The 21,384-nt window shown below is 32.3% G+C and overlaps 2 protein-coding genes across 2 annotated transcripts; both read left to right on the plus strand.

The window, feature by feature from the left end:
- The first annotated feature begins 5,740 nt into the window (after positions 1 to 5,740).
- LOC137638536 (uncharacterized) lies at positions 5,741 to 9,245 on the plus strand. Its single transcript, XM_068370668.1, has 6 exons — positions 5,741 to 5,879; positions 7,079 to 7,153; positions 7,604 to 7,750; positions 7,960 to 8,060; positions 8,399 to 8,563; positions 9,031 to 9,245. Exons 1-6 carry the CDS (start codon positions 5,741 to 5,743, stop codon positions 9,085 to 9,087), a joined length of 684 nt encoding a protein of 227 aa, XP_068226769.1. The 3' UTR covers positions 9,088 to 9,245.
- Positions 9,246 to 16,509: 7,264 nt separating this feature from the next.
- Positions 16,510 to 19,329, plus strand: LOC137644318 (uncharacterized). Its single transcript, XM_068377310.1, has 5 exons — positions 16,510 to 16,569; positions 17,828 to 17,902; positions 18,354 to 18,500; positions 18,700 to 18,800; positions 19,144 to 19,329. The coding sequence occupies exons 2-5, from the start codon at positions 17,836 to 17,838 to the stop codon at positions 19,312 to 19,314; spliced, it is 486 nt and encodes a 161-aa protein (XP_068233411.1). The 5' UTR covers positions 16,510 to 16,569; positions 17,828 to 17,835; the 3' UTR covers positions 19,315 to 19,329.
- Positions 19,330 to 21,384: the final 2,055 nt, after the last annotated feature.

The following is a 21,384-nucleotide window of genomic DNA, read 5'->3' on the forward strand; positions in this document are numbered from 1 at the left end:
TGTAAGACTTTCGATTATCCTTTTCAACCAGAACAGATATGGAAATGAAAAAAACACTCTGATCCTCCAACATACATAAACGCCAAACAGCAGATTGGTACCAGTGCAAGTAGATACAACAGATGCCTAGCAAAATAATTCAAACAAATATTTTCTAAATAAATATTTTCTTAATAATCTTAATTGCATTAAATCTCTTAGTAAATAGGTTTGAAGGAATGGGAAAATAAATTATGAATAATTTTCTTTACACTCGAATCTAACTGCTGATTCATGGATAAATTTCATTTTTACATAGGAAATTAAACTATATAGATACTACCAATTATTTTATACTCTTGAAAATTAAGTCACGTTCTCTTTGTAAATAATTAATTTTCAGTATTACTGTAGATTATTAATATATACAAAATAATTTCAAATAATTATTGCTAAGGGTCATTAGAAAAAGACAGTAGCCAGTCACTATATATGATAATTTTTTCTGAAACTGAATATAATGTATCTTATCATAACCTTGCTGAGGTTCAAAAGGAATCCTACATCAACCAACTTCAATGTCCATTTTCATCAATTTACTAACACAATTGAGACCATTAACCATCACTATCAATCATGCAATATTTATAAAAAAAAAAAAAAACAGTACTGAGGAAAAATGAATGGAACTACACTTCAAGTGAGTAGTTGTAGCATTGGTAAAACCCATGGAAACTATGACCAATAAGAAAAGTAAGTGTAAACTAGCAATGTTTGACGATAAAACTTATCTTAAAGAAACCATTACATTATTGTCCATCAAAACGAAAGGTTTCCGACGCTCTACTAGAAATATTCTGTAGGGTGTGCATTTAGATTTTTTTTTATTTTTTTTATTTCTGGGATGTGTTTACATTTCAATTCAGATGAATAATGGATGTTAGTAGGTACAAAACATTTCACTGAAAAGTCTGAAAACCTGCACCTCATCATCTTATGCTTAATAACTTGACTAAGAAATTTAATGACAGTCTCAAGATATTGTTGAAAAACGTTATACTCGAAAAGGCATCGACACTAGGGAGAAAATACTTTCTTTTTCTCTTGCATGCAGAAATGAACCTCAAAAAAGTCTAAGTCAAATTAGTTTTGATATAAATTTTGGACATTCTGTGCAAAGAAGAAAAAAATGTGCAAAGAAGAAAAATGAGGAAAAATATACCGAGATGCAAAACAAAAACTTAACCACCTGTTCATGGTCCACGTGAATGGTAAAAGTGCACTGGGGGAGACAAAATCGTAAAGGATCTGAGGAAAAAAGCATTTATCATCGTATGGCCATTCAATATCTCTTCGAGGGCTTATCCAATTTGCTTTTCCAACTAGGGTTGTAGCTTAGCAAAAAAAAAAAAAAAAAAAAAAAAAAAAATAATAATAATAATAATAATAGTAAAGAGAAACAGCGGTTAGGTCGAATTATATAAATGTTCAAGGAAAGCAATAAAACTATGTATTCTTGGGAAGAAAATGGATCTCATCATTCATAACCTCATATGACACACAAAATCACTATTGCATGGTAGGAAAATTAGCATTACCTGAATCAAATGATCTACACAAACAATAGAGCAAAAATGGATCATCCTACAACTTCGCGTGAACACAACCAACGTCCCAAAGGTCAACGTGTGCATTACTTTTCAGTCCAAGGGAACTGGCTGCCATTAACATAGAGAGACGAGAGCCCCTGAAAATAATGTCAGGCATCTCAGGTATTTCATATAAAATCACTATGAATCTTCAGCACAGGATACTGATCACCAAAATCGAAAATGACATTTTTACATCCACAACGCCGCTTACAAGTGCCGTGGAATCATAAGTAAATGCAATATATACCTCCTTTTACCAAAAATAATTATTTTCAAAAAATGTTCAGTCGAAATATAGTTCCATGAATGTAAACCCTAATATGTTAAAATCTATTGAAATACGTATGAATTCCATTAAGTATTTTGTATATAAAAATGTACGTAAATTATTCGTATTGTTTTTTATATCTGAAATTTCCATCAAAGCAGTCGTGGTTTACTTCTGTTTCAGAAAGGGTCAATGTATAAAACTTTAATTTTCCCTTTCATAGAAAAAATAAATACATATCATTTCTACTCCTTTCGAATTTTTATGTATGAAAGAACATGTTTATGTTTTACATCTTTCCCATACCGGACGCCAAGTGTCCTTTCTTATCTATTCCGCACAAGAAAATATGTTTTCTTCTTTTGCTGGGAAACAGAAAATTTCAGACTTTATTTCTAACTTTCATTTACACGTAGCAGTCAGAGTATATGAAGTTGTGGCGGGATGTTGCAAGGACAACCCCAACACCCTTGAATCACTTTAAGTGACAATAGTCTCATCAACACAAACTTTCCCCTTACGTTATCAGCAGCGGGACTCTTGGACAAAAAGGACATAAAAACAATCCATAACCTTAATACTATATTTCTTACAAACTAAAAATAAATAAACCATCCACAATGAAAAAAATATCACTTAAAACTAATCAAAAACTTTAATACTAAATATACAAAAAACGTAACATTCAAATAAACAAAAAACCCACCTAACAAATCTTAAAATTTACGTGCATCCCAACACAAAATGCGTGTGTTTAGAAATATTATGGGACACCAACACTGTCGCCACACACAAGCAGGACTGTCTTTACGGCACACTACCACAGCTTTGTGGTTAAAAATCCACTGTGTGGCAATTTGCCACAACTACCTCCCTGATTGAGGTCCTAGATATCATCATCATCATCATCATCATCATCATCAACAGCAATCTGAAGTAAATTCGGTCCGGGTCATCAGCAATCATCTAAATCTGAGCAGTCGTGTCAGCTTCCTTATTATAAGCTAGGTCGTCAACAATCAAATTCACATCCAAAAAAAATCTCTCCAAAGGAATAAGTACTATAAGGAGGAATTACGGTTCAAAAAAATTGAATTAATCACTTCCTCGCTGGTAAAGAAAAATAATAGTAAATAAAAATCCAGCATTCACACTACTGCCTCTTGCTGCAGTCACATAAAAAAAGCCATTCACCCAAGACATTCACCTCTGTCGTAACCTAACTAAAAACATAAACAAACAATCGCATTTATACCAACAGTCTTTCTCACAACAAACAATCAATACACTGACACACACTCTCTCTCTCTCTCTCTCTCTCTCTCTCTCTCTCTCTCTCTCTCTCTAAGGATTTGGCAAAAAACAAAAAATAAAAATAAATGAAAATTACTCCTCCACAAAGTGACTATTAATAAGAAATTGCGCACATGTCAGATAAAAGCGGCCACTTTATTCTACCACTTCAAGATATATATATATATATATATATATATATATATATATATATATATATATATATATATAATACATATATAATATATACATATATATATATATATAATATATACATATATATATATATATATATATATATATATATATATATAAATACATATATAATATATACATATATATATATATAATATATACATATATATATATATATATATATATATATATATATATATATAGTTTGCTGTAAAAATAAAATCTAAAGATCATGAACACCTTTTCTTAATGCAAGCAAGAAAAAAAATCGATGAACATTAATTTAACAAAATTTTTATTGGAATCAGCTCAAGACGTAGATGGAAAAATTCTTAAATAATACCATGGAAACTAATCAGAAAAAAACAAAAACCTAATAAAGAAAAGATTGGAAATGAGGGTAAAAGCTAAGAGAGATGAAATAAAATTAGCAGAACTATCCAAAACAATAAACAAACTAAAACACCAAGACTTTAGTAAACACAGACATACTAAAATTAAGTAAACACTGAAGAAAGGAAGAAGCATCAAGTTTCTGAAAAGAAGACTTGGAAAAAGGTTCCAACAGATATTTGCTTTAAAGCATGAAAATGGAAATATTATCAGCAAAATAGATGCAGTAATATAAATTGCAGGGGACTTCTATACAATGATATACAATAGTGATATAAGAAATAACTCTGCCAATAAAAATAATTAAACACCTGAGGCAGTACCAAAATTAACAATAGGAGAAGATAAGAAAGCATTAAATGGCATGAAAAAAGGTAAAGCCACAGGAGAAGATGGCCTAACAATAGATACAATAATAATAATAGATGGAGGAGATTTCATAGTAGTAAAACTGGCTGAACTTTTCACAAAATATATGCAAGAATGCTCTATACCTATACCTGAGATAAACATCATCATTATACTAATTCAAAAAAAAGGGAGACACAAAAGACACGAAAAAAATACCACCCAATAAGTCTACTCTCAGTGATATATAAAATATTTACAAAGAGAGAGCAGGCCGGCTTTAGAAGCAGGTATTCAACAATTGACAATATCCAAGTAATTAACCAGCTAATTAGAAAATCAAAAAGAATATGACAAACCACAATGCATGGCATTTATAGACTATGAGAAAGTATTTGATTCTGTGAAAACTTCAGCAGTAATGAAAGCCCTTCAAAGATAAGAAAAAGACAAATCTTATATTTAAACATTCTAATTATATTTACAGATATGAGAAAATTCCGATTGTTTTAAAGAATTCAGATTTGGAAAATGTAGGATATCAACATTAATGGTGAATACCTTAACAATTTAGAGATTTGCAAATGACATAGTTTTACATTATATAGTGATTTATTGAGGAATTCCAGAAGATAATAGAAGATTTGAATAGAGATAGCAGAGCTGTAAGACTAAAATGAATGAGTAAAACTGATATTGTGTTCAATGAAAATAGAGAGAGACAACAAATGAAGGTTAAAAAAGAATCTCTAGAGACTATTAATGAATATACGTACTCAAGACACGGTAAATGTTTCCTAAGGACCGAAACTAAAAAAGGGTAAACATGGGATGGAGAGCTTTTGGTAAACAAAATAAAATTATGAAAGATAAATTACCACCTTCTCTACAATGAAAAGTATTGAATCAGATGGTCCTATCAGTATTAACTTATGCATCAGAAACTTGGAGCTTTACTGAAGCCTTAGAGCATACACTATTTACAACTCAAAGAGCTTTGGAAACAATAATGATGGAACTAACAGTAAAGAAAAAATATGAACACGAGAGCAAACTAAAGTAGAGGATAATCTAACATGCAAGAAAAAGAAATGGATATATAATGAGAATGAAAGATAATAGATGAACATTAAGAATTACACGATGGGTCCCTATGGATTGCAAAAGAATTAAGGATAGGCAGAGAAGACAATAGATTGAGGAACTAAAAAAAATTGCAGGTATAGACTGGCAAAGAATGACCATAAACAGACGCAAGTGGAAGGGCATGGCTAAGGCCTTTGTTCTGCAGTTGACCAATAATGGATTACATTCATATATATATATATATATATATATATATATATATATATATATATATATATATATATATATATAGATAAAGTAATTATATGACGCAAACATTCGAAATCAAACATTTTTATCAAGTCGTTCTAAAAATACAAGAAAAACTGCATATAATAAATGGTGACGAATGATGTATCAATGATACTGCAGTTTACGCTTAAGAGCTTCCCATGACGATGAGCAAACTACATGCCATTATCGCCCACGTCTCTTTGTCTATCCGTTGGCCCCACTCCCCCCCCCCCCCCTTCCCTACCAAACATGCATGCGCTGTGCCAGGCGTAGTAGAAAAGATAATGACTCTACCAGGTATATAAAGTCCTTTGCAACCCATCCTTGTTACACCAGTCTTTGGAAGGAACGAGATCTGTCCCAAACCAACCAAGAAGTTCCAGCAATATCAGGTAAAGTGATGTTAACTGTGATTTTACTGAAGCAGCAGAAAGTAATCTAACGTACAATATTGTTTCTTCATTGCTGTTCAAGTTTCCATTACCAGCAAAGGTTCGATAAATTCCGAATTGTGTTTCTAAGGTTCCTCTCTCAAATCGATATCTTCCTGAATCCACCATAGCTCAACTACTCTTACAAGGTTAAAATCATATATTTGGAGCTCATGAACAATACAACATGAACTAATATATATCATGCAATTCGAAACACTAACTCTAAATTTTTCGGCCAAGTAATTTTTCATTTGTCTTAACTCTTGATAAAAGGCAAATTCACTCTTCTCTTTTAAAACATCCCATACTAATATCTCTCTGGCTATGAATGTTTTCTATCACAGTCATTTCAACTGGGTGGTATTTAAAATGAGGATTCTGGGTTGCATCCTGCCTCCTTAAGAGTTCATTACTTTTCTTATTATGTGCACCGATTTTACGATCACACTCTCCTGCACGAGTCCTAGACATACTTCAGTCTCTAGCTTATCTAGATTCCTTTTCAGGGATCTTGGGATCGTGCCTAGTGCTCCTATGATTATGGGTTACAAGTTCCACTGGCATATCACATATCCTTCTTATTTTTAAGTTCAGTTCTTGATACTTATCCATTTTTTCCCTCTTTTTCTCTTTAACTCTGGAGTCCCATGGTACTGCAACATCAATGAGAGATACTTTCTTCTTGAGTTTGTCAATCAACGTCACGTCTGGTCTGTTTGCCCGTTTCACCCTATCTGTTCTGATGCCAGAGTCCCAGAGGATCTTTGCCTGATCGTTTTCTCACTCCCTCGGGTTGGTGCTCGTACCACTTATTACTGCAAGGTAGCTGAGGTTTCTTGCACAGGCTCCAGTGGAGGGCTTTTGCCACTGAATCATGCCACTTTTTGTACTGGTTCTGTGCAGGTGCCGGACATTCACTCTTCAAAAAAAAAAAAAAAAAAAACAATTGAGAGAGGGAACGTAATTTACCTGTTTATAGGGTCCATAATCCATGGATATAACAATCAATACATATTATGTACTAATGATTAGAAGTAAACATTTTCTAAGGAATATCACAATGCTATTTATTTATAGATTTACAATTTATCTGCAAAAAAATATATATTTATCATGGTTGTTATAATGACTTAAAATGTATGTTCCTTCTTTTTCAGTTTCCAGGATGAAAGTGGCAGTGGCTCTTGTGCTTTTGGTGGCTGTGAGCGTTAACGCTCATCCAGGCGGACATGGTAATGAAGCCACTTCTTTTATTCAACCAAAACTAGTTTATTTCACCTTTATTTATACCTCGAGATGATGAGAGTTCCTTTCTTTAAAAACATAAAATTAAAATTTTTTTGTCAACTAAATAAATAATCTTATTTCACCATTTACTATGGATAAAAATCCTTCGTCTTCCAATATGAAAATTCAATCGTCTTTTTTTTTCTGAAATCTTTAAAAGATAACAAAAGTGACAATCCTTAGGCTCCTAATTAGGTAATAGTTCCTTACATTTGTATTTCATGAATCCAATTCTTTGTTTATATTTTCACTCTAAGACTGTAACACTCTTCTCTCTCTCTCTCTCTCTCTCTCTCTCTCTCTCTCTCTCTCTCTCTCTCTCTCTCTCTCTCTCTCTCTCTGTTCAACTTAGTATCTATAAAAAATTCTAAACATAATCAAATGTGGCATTTCAGACCGGCCTTGCCCTCCTAACAGCACTGAATGCAAGTGCCGCAAACTCATGAAGCCTCCAAAAGAAACACCAGAAACGGGAGGCCCTATGACTGAAGCCATTGCAGCCTGTGAGACAGAGCTATCCACCCAAGTCCCCATTGGATCAGGTAAACTATTGTTTTTCCTTTTGTGTTAGAAAATAAATAAAAATCAGAAGGATATGAAGCAAAGACCTGATAAACAAATACGCTAAAGTTTCATAAGATCATCCTATCAATATGTCAGCACTCAGCTGTCCATTGTTGTTGTGACATTATTATAAAGATTATATAGAAATAAATAAATTAAAAAAAAAAAAAACACTTCCATATTCCAGGAGATGGCAAAAGACCCCTTCCTCCTCATCATCTACTTAAAAACATGCCACAAGAATTCAAGGATTGTGCGAGAGACAACGTGCTCCGCATATTAGGAATAGTAAGTATTTGGCTCAATGGATTATTAAGGTTTTTAAAAGTTGGATCGACTTATTTTGACAAAAAAAAAAAAAATAAATAAATAAATAAATAGAAATAAAAAAAAATAAAATTGCAAGTGATTGCTTTCGATATTAAGTCGTCACAGAGCTTCTACGTAAAACATGAAGGAAAATAGAAAGATAGTAGAATTCCACCTCCTTCCCCAAGAGATTCCCTACAAAACTTCTAGTATTTAAAAGCACATCACATCCACGAAAGTCCAACGATGCTGATATTTGATAACGGAATGCCTGTATCACTTCAGATTTAATCAGTCAATTGCGCCACTCGTTTCAGATGGACGATGCAGGACAAATCAGCGTTACTGCCATGCAATCTGAGTTGACCGAAAAGATCAATGCCAACGCCAACAAAGGAGATGAAATTACATCGGCTCAAGTTCAGACCATCGTCGATGCTGTGCCAACATGTATCGCAGACAATGGAGGAGATCAACTCCAGGTAAATGGATAAGAGATGTCCCACTTTCTCACTCACTAAATCTGTTACTTTGTCATTACCTTACGTTCATTGATTTCAGAATAGGCATCAGAGTAAACTTAATATTTAAGATCATAAACTTAACTTTCGATTTCTCATCAACCTAGATATCATGATATATTAAACTATGTAATCAAATCAAATAATGAAAATAACTCACGTCGGGACTTTGAAGAAAAAATAACCTTAACACCGATGGTCCATTAATCTTTAAAGCGCAATGGCTTTGACTATGTAATAAGTTGAAGTACTCTAGTAAAAAACCCAGGGTAATATTTCATATATTAAAACCAAAATGTTACTTTATAATCATTATGTCATTGTGAAATCAACGAATAAACTTCTTTTATCTATTACTTAGACAAAACAAAGTATTCCTAAAGGAAATAAGAATATATGCTGCATTTCAATTTGTTTTCTTCCAACAGATGCGCGAATTCCTCCATTGCATGACATCTGCCTGCGTGGATGTCTTGGCTGCATAGTGAGGATCTATCCGACCACAAGAATCAGCGACATTACAACTATGGCCATTTGGTGTTACGTATTAATCTGCAATTTCTATATTAGATGCTCATTGGAAGTTGAAAAGTATTTCAAATGAAAAACAATTTATATCTCATTAAATTTTGGCATTATTACATGTAAGACTTTCGATTATCCTTTTCAACCAGAACAGATATGGAAATGAAAAAAACACTCTGATCCTCCAACATACATAAACGCCAAACAGCAGATTGGTACCAGTGCAAGTAGATACAACAGATGCCTAGCAAAATAATTCAAACAGATATTTTCTTAATAATCTTAATTGCATTAAATCTGTTAATAAATAGGTTTGAAGGAATGGGAAAATAAATTATGAATAATTTTCTTTACACTCGAATCTAACTGCTGATTCATGGATAAATTTCATTTTTACATAGGAAATTAAACTATATAGATACTACCAATTATTTTATACTCTTGAAAATTAAGTCACGTTCTCTTTGTAAATAATTAATTTTCAGTATTACTGTAGATTATTAATATATACAAAATAATTTCAAATAATTATTGCTAAGGGTCATTAGAAAAAGACAGTAGCCAGTCACTATATATGATAATTTTTTCTGAAACTGAATATAATGTATCTTATCATAACCTTGCTGAGGTTCAAAAGGAATCCTACATCAACCAACTTCAATGTCCATTTTCATCAATTTACTAACACAATTGAGACCATTAACCATCACTATCAATCATGCAATATTTATAAAAAAAAAAAAAACAGTACTGAGGAAAAATGAATGGAACTACACTTCAAGTGAGTAGTTGTAGCATTGGTAAAACCCATGGAAACTATGACCAATAAGAAAAGTAAGTGTAAACTAGCAATGTTTGACGATAAAACTTATCTTAAAGAAACCATTACATTATTGTCCATCAAAACGAAAGGTTTCCGACGCTCTACTAGAAATATTCTGTAGGGTGTGCATTTAGATTTTTTTTTATTTTTTTTATTTCTGGGATGTGTTTACATTTCAATTCAGATGAATAATGGATGTTAGTAGGTACAAAACATTTCACAGAAAAGTCTGAAAACCTGCACCTCATCATCTTATGCTTAATAACTTGACTAAGAAATTTAATGACAGTCTCAAGATATTGTTGAAAAACGTTATACTCGAAAAGGCATCGACACTAGGGAGAAAATACTTTCTTTTCCTCTTGCATGCAGAAATGAACCTCAAAAAAGTCTAAGTCAAATTAGTTTTGATATAAATTTTGGACATTCTGTGCAAAGAAGAAAAAAATGTGCAAAGAAGAAAAATGAGGAAAAATATACCGAGATGCAAAACAAAAACTTAACCACCTGTTCATGGTCCACGTGAATGGTAAAAGTGCACTGGGGGAGACAAAATCGTAAAGGATCTGAGGAAAAAAGCATTTATCATCGTATGGCCATTCAATATCTCTTCGAGGGCTTATCCAATTTGCTTTTCCAACTAGGGTTGTAGCTTAGCAAAAAAAAAAAAAAAAAAAAAAAAAAAAAAAAAAAAAAAAAAATAATAATAATAATAATAATAATAATAATAATAATAATAATAATAATAATAATAATAATAGTAAAGAGAAACAGCGGTTAGGTCGAATTATATAAATGTTCAAGGAAAGCAATAAAACTATGTATTCTTGGGAAGAAAATGGATCTCATCATTCATAACCTCATATGACACACAAAATCACTATTGCATGGTAGGAAAATTAGCATTACCTGAATCAAATGATCTACACAAACAATAGAGCAAAAATGGATCATCCTACAACTTCGCGTGAACACAACCAACGTCCCAAAGGTCAACGTGTGCATTACTTTTCAGTCCAAGGGAACTGGCTGCCATTAACATAGAGAGACGAGAGCCCCTGCAAAATAATGTCAGGCATCTCAAGTATTTCTTATAAAATCACTATGAATCTTCAGCACAGGATACTGATCACCAAAATCGAAAATGACATTTGAACATCCACAACGCCGCTTACAAGTGCCGTGGAATCATAAGTAAATGCAATATATACCTCCTTTTACCAAAAATAATTATTTCCAAAAAAATTTCAGTCGAAATATAGTTCCATGAATGTAAACCCTAATATGTTAAAATCTATTGAAATACGTATGAATTCCATTAAGTATTTTGTATATAAAAATGTACGTAAATTATTCGTATTGTTTTTTATATCTGAAATTTCCATCGAAGCAGTCGTGGTTTACTTCTGTTTCAGAAAGGGTCGATGTATGATACTTTAATTTTCCCTTTCATAGGAAAAAAATACATTTCATTTGTACTCCTTCCGAATCGTTATGTATGAAAGAACATGTTTATGTTTAACATCTTTTCCATACCGGACGCCAAGTGTCCTTTCTTATCTATTCTGCACAAGAAAATATGTTTTCTTCTTTTGTTGGGAAACAGAAATTTCAGACTTTAACTTCGTTATTCATTATACTCAACAGAGTAACGAAGTTACATTATATCATCACGTGATCTCCTTAGTCCTAATTTTCTATAATAGCAAACATTTTGATTTTTGGTACAATATATTTGAGTCATCTTGAATTCTAATTATCATTATTAATGGTACTATTACTTGCCAAGATGCAACCTCATTTGAAAAACAACGTTACAAATCATGAGCCCGACAATAAAAACAGCACATTGCGGAGAGTAACGAAAAGAACAAACTTTAAGTGGGAAATAAGAATTAGGAAATGAAAATATGAATAAAAAGAATAAAAATACAATGTCCTCATAGTCTGAACTTCTGAAATTCCATCAATTCTACTACTTGATTGGACCGAGCAATCGAGAATACTCTGCAGTACAGGGACTTTAAAAGACCAGGCATAAGATTAATATTCAAAACAGGACACAATCGGAGGATAATGAAAATTTCCCTCCAGAAAGTTCAAAGTAATCTTTAAACCAGCTTTGTGTTTCAAACTGCCAGCTTGATTGATTTGGAGTTTTCTGGCACCCTGAAATCGAAGGTCATTGACGCCGATATCCTTTATCATAGATAAACGGAAAGAAGGAAATTAAATTTGAACCCATAACAGTGAAGATCTCCTAATAAAAGTTAAATAGCTTTAAGAAGACCTGCTTCTGAAATATATCTAAAAATACTGCTAGCATAATAAAACTCATCCTGCAAAAACTCTTGGTAAGGATGAATCTGCCATCGTCACCTCGAGCGTCAATTATCTGTTATCTATTTCTTTTTTTTTTAAGGTGCAACAAATGCTTCACTGTCAGGAGTACTAAACAATCAAGGAAGAGAAAAACACCATACGTTTCCTAAGAGCTTGACTTCTACTGAATCTAATGGTATGTTTGAAAAATATAGTAGTAAGGTTTTACCATGGAAGTCTTATAAACCTGTTAAGAAAAAAATTAACGTCACACACGTACACTGTCTAATCACTATCGCTTATGTAATACTCTTCTTTGGTACTCTAATTAAATGTATATTAACATGATTTTACACCAGTAATAACTAACGGCCATCTGCCCAAACGAGTACTATCAAAAACACATAAGTGAAATCAGTCTGTATGCTTGGCCTACCAATCTCTCTCTCTCTCTCTCTCTCTCTCTCTCTCTCTCTCTCTCTCTCTCTCTTTGCATACAGACCACATTAAGGATATGTTACATAACTGATAAAAATTAAGTAAAGTATGTAATGCCGTATAGCCGAGTAAGTGCCCATACAACAATACAGACAATGAACGTTGTTGGAGAATCCCGTATTTGGAATTATTTGACTGGAAACTGTAAAAGGATAACAAAAATCCAATATATAATGGTAGAATTGATTATATTTCGGGTAATAAATTAAAATTAAATAATCCGATACTTCTAACTTCATCTTTAATAACTGTAAATACAAGTTGGTGCAAATAAAATGATTCATCACAGGGAAGAGTTATACCTAATCCAAGTAAAATCTTAACTATGATTTTGGTTAAAAAAAAAAAAAACTCAGGTTACATAACAGGTCCCACTAAAAGTCAATGGACTGCGACATCATTTCTGATCAAGTGTCTCCTAACCACCATCTCTCTTCCTATTGTCTATAGACGCAAGTCATGCAAAGGGGCTCATATGGGAATAAAGTCACGGACACACACTTCCGGCCCTTAACTCTAATGTTCCGAAAAGATGGCGGGCGCACTACGAACACTAAATTAACATATATTTCAGAATGTGAAATAGGACCATTACTTTCCCCCTGCGGCTGGCAGCAAGTAATAAGAGCTGCAGAATCTACATTATATTATCTTCTGGTGCTAAAATCATCTTGATACAAAGACACAAAACATGAAAGGTTCCAGACCACAACACGGGAGTAAAAGTTGAGATGTTTTAGTGGATTTATTCTTCACATGTCCCCGCTATATTTAGTCTGAGTCTTGCCAAGGAGGCTGAAAGTTTCTTCATTAAAACCTAACTTTCATTTACACATAGCAGTCAGAGTATATGGAGTCACTGTGATAATAAGAAAATGCGTACTTATCAGATAAAAGCGGCCACTTGAATTCTACCTACTGTACATATTTAGGCATAAAAAGCATTATCCAGTAAAAGCCGGAATGTTTAAGCTATAGTGGCAAATAAAACAATTTGGAATATATATATATATATATATATATATATATATATATATATATATATATATATATATATATATATATATGTTAAATTAACCTTGTATCTTTTTCAATGGATTAGCGCATATGTCCTTAGTTCTTAAATAATGAATGTCATATTAAATAGTGCTCTGGAAACTGGAATATTATTCATTAATTGGTGCTCATTAGGCACAAGCGTGCCAAAAAGAGCAAAGGACCGAGAAGTTATGTGGATATTGTACCACTTCAAGATATATATATATATATATATATATATATATATATATATATATATATATATATATGTATAAAGTTTGCAATAAAAATACAATCTAAAGGTCATGAACACCTTTTTTCAATGCAAGCAAGTAATAATAATCAATTAACATTAATTTAACAAAATTTGTATTGGAATCAGCTCAAGACGTAGATGGAAAAATTCTTAAATAATACCAAGGAAACTAACCAGAAAAGACCAAAAACCTAATAAAGAAAAGATTGGAAATGAGGGTAAAAGCTAAGAGAGATGAAATAAAATTAGCAGAACTATCCAAACCAATAAACAAACTAAAACACCAAGACATTAGTAAACATAAACATACTAAAAATAAGTAAACCCTGAAGAAAGGAAGAAGCATTGAGTTACTGAAAAGAAGACTTGGAACAAGGTTCTTGCAGATATTTGCTTTAAAAGATGAAAATGGAAACATTATAAGCAAAATAAATGCAGTAATATAAATTGCAGAGGACTTCTATACAATGATATACAATAGTGGTATAAGAAAAAACTTTGCCAATAAAAATAATTAAACACCTGAGGCAGTATCAAAAGTAACAGTAGGAGAAGTAAAAAGACAAATCTTAAGAGGCATGAAAAAAGGTAAAGCCACAGGAGAAGATGGCCTAACAATAAATATAATAATAATAGATGGAGGAGATTTCATAGCAGTAAAACTGGCTGAACTTTTCACAAAATATATGCAAGAATGCTCTATACCTATACCTGAGATAAACATCATCATTATACTAATTCAAAAAAAAGGGAGACACAAAAGACACGAAAAAAATACCACCCAATAAGTCTACTCTCAGTGATATATAAAATATTTACAAAGAGAGAGCAGGCCGGCTTTAGAAGCAGGTATTCAACAATTGACAATATCCAAGTAATTAACCAGCTAATTAGAAAATCAAAAAGAATATGACAAACCACAATGCATGGCATTTATAGACTATGAGAAAGTATTTGATTCTGTGAAAACTTCAGCAGTAATGAAAGCCCTTCAAAGATAAGAAAAAGACAAATCTTATATTTAAACATTCTAATTATATTTACAGATATGAGAAAATTCCGATTGTTTTAAAGAATTCAGATTTGGAAAATGTAGGATATCAACATTAATGGTGAATACCTTAACAATTTAGAGATTTGCAAATGACATAGTTTTATATTATATAGTGATTTATTGAGGAATTCCAGAAGATAATAGAAGATTTGAATAGAGATAGCAGAGCTGTAAGACTAAAAATGAATATGAGTAAAACTGATATTGTGTTCAATGAAAATGGAGAGAGACAACAAATGAGGGTTAAAAAAGAATCTCTAGAAACTATAAATGAATATACGTACTCAAGACACGGTAAATGTTTCCTAAGGATCGAAACTAAAAAAGGGATAAACATGGGATGGAGAGCATTTGGTAAACAAAATGAGATTATGAAAAGTAAATTACCTCCTTCTCTACAATGAAAAGTATTGAATCAGATGATCCTACCAGTATTAACTTATACATCAGAAACTTGGAGCTTTACTGAAGCCTTAGAGCATACACTATTTACAACTCAAAGAGCTTTGGAAACAATAATGATGGAACTAACAGTAAAGAAAAAATATGAACACGAGAGCAAACTAAAGTAGAGGATAATCTAACATGCAAGAAAAAGAAATGGATATATAATGAGAATGAAAGATAATAGATGAACATTAAGAATTACACGATGGGTCCCTATGGATTGCAAAAGAAGCAAGGATAGGAAGAGAAGACAATAGATTGAGGAACTAAGAAAATTTGCAGGTATAGAATGGCAAAGAATGACCCTAAACAGACGCAAGTGGAAGGGCATGGCTAAGGCCTTTGTTCTACAGTTGACCAATAATGGATTACATACATGAATATGTGTATTTGTATATATATATATATATATATATATATATATATATATATATATATTATATATACATATTCATATATGTATATAATATAAAATACACATATATATAATATATATATATATAAATATATATTATATATTATATATATATATATATATATATATATATATATATATATACATATAATATATATATATTTATACATTATATAATATATATATATAATATAAATATATATATATATATATATACACATAAATAAAGTAATTATATGACCCAAACATTCGAACTCAAATTTTTTATCAAGTCGTTTTAAAAATACAAGAAAAACTGCATATAATAAATGGTGACGAATGATGCATCAATGATATTGCAGTTTACCCTTAAGAGCTTCCGATGGCTATGGACAAAGTACATGCCATTATTCCCCACCTCTCTTTGTCTTTCCGTTGGTCCCACTCCCCCCCCCCTCCTCCCTACCAAACACGCATGCGCAGTGCCAGGCGTAGTAGAAAAGATAATGACTCTACCAGGTATATAAAGTCCTTCGCAACCCATCCTTGTTACACCAGTCTTTGGAAGGAACGAGATCTGTCCCAACCCAAGAAGTTCCAGCAACATCAGGTAAAGTGATGTTAACTATGATTTTACTGAAGCAGCAGAAAGTAATCTAACGTACTCTATTGTTTCTTCATTGCTGTTCAAGTTTTAATTTCCAGCAAAGGTTCGAAGAATTCCGAATTGTGTTTCTAAGGTTCCTCACTTAAATCGATATCAACCAAAATCCACCATAGCTCCACTACTCTTTGAAGGTTAAAATTATATTTTTGAAGCTCATGAACAATATAACATGAACTGATATATATCATGCAATTCGGAACACTAACTCTAATTTTTCGGCCAAGTAATCAATTATAGATCTTTTATTTGTCTTAAATCTTGATAAAAGGGAAATACACTCTTCACTTTTAAAACACCCCTTAGTAATCTCTCTTTGGCTTTGAATGAATGCTGTGTGATCTCTAATATCTTGGATAATGCCACAATTGACTCAATAACATTCATATTTTTATCATTATTATTATTTATATTATTATTATTCTTTTTCTATCACAGTCATTTCAACTGGGTGGTATTTATAATGTAGGGTTCCGGGTTGCATCCTGCCTCCTTAGGAGTGCGTCACTTTTCTTATTATGTCCGCCGTTTTTAGGATCACACTTTTCTGCACGAGTCCTGGAGATACTCCAGTCTTTAGTTTATCTAGATTCCTTTTCAGGGATCTTGGGATCGTTCCTATGATTATGGGTACAATTTCCACTGGCATATCCTATCATTCTTATTTCTATTTTCAAGTCTTGATACTTATCCATTTTTTTCCCTCTTTTTCTCTTTAACTCTGGAGTCCCATGGTACTGCAACATCTTGATTTTGTCAATCAACGTCACGTCTGGTCTATTTGCCCGTATCACCCTATCTGTTCTGATACCAGAGTCCCAGAGGATCTTTGCCTGATCGTTTACTATCACTCCCTCGGGTTTATGCTCTTACTACTTATTACTGCAAGGTAGTTGAGGTTTCTTGCACAGGCTCCAGTGGAGGGCTTTTGCCACTGAATCATGCCATTTTTTGTACTGGTTCTGTGCAGGTGCCAGACATTCGCTCTTCAAAAAAAAAAAAAAATAATTGAGAGAGGCAACGTAATTTACCTGCTTATAGGGTCCATAATCCATGGACATATTATGTACTAATGATTAGAAGTAAACATTTTCTAAGGAATATCTCAATTCTATTTTTTATAGATTTACAATTTATCTGCAAAAAAATATTTATTTATCATGGTTGTTATAATGATTTAAAATGTATGTTCCTTCTTTTTCAGTTTCCAGGATGAAAGTGGCAGTGGCTCTTGTGCTTTTGGTGGCTGTGAGCGTTAACGCTCATCCAGGCGGACATGGTAATGAAGCCACTTCTTTTATTGAACCAAAACTAGTTTATTTCACCTTTATTTATACCTCGGTAATGATGATGAGAGTTCCTTTCTATAAAAACGTAAAATCAAAATTCTTTTGTCAACTAAATAATTTTATTTCACCATTTAACCTGGATAAAAATCCTTCATTTTCCAATAAGATGATTTAATTGTCTTTTTCCTGAAATCTCTAAAAAAAAATTATATAACAAATGAATGAATCTCAATATGAGAAGTTGCAATCCTTAGGTAATACTTCCTTACATTTGTATTTCATGAATTCAATTCTTTGTCTATATTTTCATTCTAAGACAGCAACTCACACACACACTCTCTCTCTCTCTCTCTCTCTCTCTCTCTCTCTCTCTCTCTCTCTCTCTCTGTTCAATTTAGTATCTATAAAAAATTCTAAACATAATCAAATGTGGCATTTCAGACCGGCCTTGCCCTCCTAACAGCACTGAATGCAAGTGCCGCAAACTCATGAAGCCTCCAAAAGAAACACCAGAAACGGGAGGCCCTATGACTGAAGCCATTGCAGCCTGTGAGACAGAGCTATCCACCACAGTCCCCACTGAATCAGGTAAACTATTGTTTTTCCTTTTGCGTTAGCAAATAAATAAAAATCAGAAGGATATGATGCAAAGACCTGATAAACAGATACGCTAAAGTTTCATAAGATCATCCTATCAATATGTCAGTACTCAGCTCCACTGTTGTTGTAACATTAGTATACAGATTATACAGAAATAAATAAATAAAAAACCACTTCCATATTCCAGGAAATGGCAAAAACCACCGTCATCCTCATCATCTACTTGAAAACATGCCACAAGAATTCAAGGATTGTGTGAGAGACAACATGCTCCGCATATCAGGAATAGTAAGTATTTGGCTCAATGGATCATTAAGGTATTTGGAAGTTTGATCGACTTCTTTTGACAAAAGAAAAAAATAAATAAATAAATAAATAATCAAAATGAAAAATAAAAAAAAAATAAAATTGCAAGTGATTGCTTTCGATATTAAGTCGTCACAGAGCTTCTACGTAAAACATGAAGGAAAATAGAAAGATAGTAGAATTCCACCTCCTTCCCCAACAGATTCCCTACAAAACTTCTAGCATTTAAAAATCACATCCACGAAAGTCCAACGATGCTGATATTTGATAATGGAATGACTGGATCCCTTCAGATTTAATCAGTCAATTGCTCGACTCGTTTCAGATGGACGATGCAGGACAAATCAGCGTTACTGCCATGCAATCTGAGTTGACCGAAAAGATCAATGCCAACAAAGGAGATGAAATTACATCGGCTCAAGTTCAGACCATCGTCGATGCTGTGCCAACATGTATCACAGACAATGGAGGAGATCAACTCCAGGTAAATGGATAAGAGAAGTCCCACTTTCTCACTCACTAAATCTGTTACTTTGTCATTACCTTACGTTCATTGATTTCAGAATAGGCATCAGAGTAAACTTAATATTTAAGATCATAAACTTAACTTTCGATTTCTCATCAACCTAGATATCATGATATATTAAACTATGTAATCAAATCAAATAATGAAAATAACTCACGTCGGGACTTTGAAGAAAAAAAAACCTTAACACCGATGGTCCATTAATCTTTAAAGCGCAATGGCTTTGACTTTATAATAAGTCGAAGTACTCTAGTAAATAACCCAGGGTAATATTTCATATATTAAAACCAAAATGTTACTTTATAATCATTATGTAATTGTGAAATCAACGAATAAACTTCTTTTATCTATTACTTAGACAAAACAAAGTATTCCTAAAGGAAATACGAATATATGCTGCATTTCAATTTGTTTTCTTTCAACAGATGCGCAATTCATCAAATGCATGTCATCTGCCTGCGTGGATGCCTTGGCTGCATAGTGAGGAACTCTCCCACAAGAATCAGCGACATTACAACTATGGCCATTTGGTCTTGTGTTAATCTAGAATTTCTATATTAGATGCTCATTGGAAGTTGAAAAATATTTTAAATGAAAAACAATTTATATCTCATTAAATTTTGGCATTACTACATGTAAGACTTTCGATTATCCTTTTCAAACCAGAACAGATATGGGAATGAAAAAACACTCGGATCCTTCAACATACATAAACGACAAAAAGCAAATTTGTACCATTGCAAGTAGATGCAACAGATGCCTGGCAAAATAATACTAACAGATATTTTCCAAATAAATATTTTCTTAATAATCTTAATTACATTAAATCTGTTAATAAACAGGTTTGAAGGAATGGGAAAATAAATGATGAATCATTTTCTTTACACTTGAATCTAACTGCTGATTCATGGATAAATTTCATTTTTACATAAGAAATTAAACTATATACAGTAGATACTATCAATCATTTTATACTCTTGAAAATTAAATCACGTTCTCTTTGTAATAAATTTAATTTCCAGCATTATTGTAGATTGTTAATATATACAAAATAATACAATTTCTAATAATTATTGTTAGGGATCATTAGAAAAAGACAGTAGCTGAGGCACTTGGTTTGAAAAGATTTAAATGTTTTCGCTGAAATTGAATATAATGTATCTTATCATAACCTTGCTGAGTTTCGAAAGGAATCCTAAATCAACCAACTTCAATGTCCATTTTCGTCAATTTACCGATACATTTGATACCATTAAGCATCACTATCAAACATGTGATATTTGTCAATAAACTGTACTGAGGAAAAATGAGTATAACCTCACTTTAAGTGAGTAGTCGTGGCATTAGTAAAACCTTTGGAACCTAAGACCAATAACAAAATTAAGTGTAAACTAGCAATGTTCGACGATGAACCTTACCTTAACAAAAGAATTACATTGCAGTCTATTGAAATGAAGGGTTTCCGTCAGTCTATTGCAAATAATCTGTAGGGTGTGCATACAGAATTCTTTTCCTGGGATATGTTTACATTTCAATTCAGATAATAATGGTTATTAGTAAGTACAGTACATTTCACCGAAAAGTCTGAAAACTTGCGCCTCATCATCTTATGCTTAATAACTTGATTAAGAAACTTAATAGCGGTCTAAAGATGATGTTGGAAAAGGTTATGTTCGAAACGGCATCAAGGCGAGGGGAAACACGTTCTTTTCCTTTAGCATACACAAATGAATCTCAAGAAAGTCCAAGTCAAATTAGTTTTGATATAAATTTTGGACATTCTGTACAAAAATGAAAAATGATGAAAAATATACCAAGATACAAAACAAAAACTCAACCACCTGTTTATGGTCCACGTGAATGGTAAAGTGTACTTGGGGAGACAAAACAGTAAGGGTTCTGAGGAGGAAAGCATTTATCATCGTATTGATATTCAATATTTCTTCCAAAACGTAGTAAAGAGAAAGAGCCGTTAGATCGAATTGTATAAATGTTAATGGAAAGAAATAAAACCAACTGTATTCTTGGGAAGGAAATGGA

This window comes from Palaemon carinicauda, chromosome 1 (genome assembly GCF_036898095.1).
Source record: "Palaemon carinicauda isolate YSFRI2023 chromosome 1, ASM3689809v2, whole genome shotgun sequence".
Classification (NCBI taxonomy): Eukaryota; Metazoa; Arthropoda; class Malacostraca; order Decapoda; family Palaemonidae; genus Palaemon; species Palaemon carinicauda.

What these genes read in the sequence shown, in the direction of transcription:
- LOC137638536 (XM_068370668.1), top strand. Translation starts at nt 5,741, where the DNA reads ATGCGCTGTGCCAGGCGTAGTAGAAAAGATAATGACTCTACCAGGTAT. An exon ending in CGCTCATCCAGGCGGACATG is followed by an intron (nt 7,154 to 7,603) that starts GTAATGAAGCCA and finishes GTGGCATTTCAG; the next exon opens with ACCGGCCTTGCCCTCCTAAC. An exon ending in TGCTCCGCATATTAGGAATA is followed by an intron (nt 8,061 to 8,398) that starts GTAAGTATTTGG and finishes CACTCGTTTCAG; the next exon opens with ATGGACGATGCAGGACAAAT.
- LOC137644318 (XM_068377310.1), top strand. Translation starts at nt 17,836, where the DNA reads ATGAAAGTGGCAGTGGCTCTTGTGCTTTTGGTGGCTGTGAGCGTTAAC. An exon ending in CACAGTCCCCACTGAATCAG is followed by an intron (nt 18,501 to 18,699) that starts GTAAACTATTGT and finishes TCCATATTCCAG; the next exon opens with GAAATGGCAAAAACCACCGT. An exon ending in TGCTCCGCATATCAGGAATA is followed by an intron (nt 18,801 to 19,143) that starts GTAAGTATTTGG and finishes GACTCGTTTCAG; the next exon opens with ATGGACGATGCAGGACAAAT.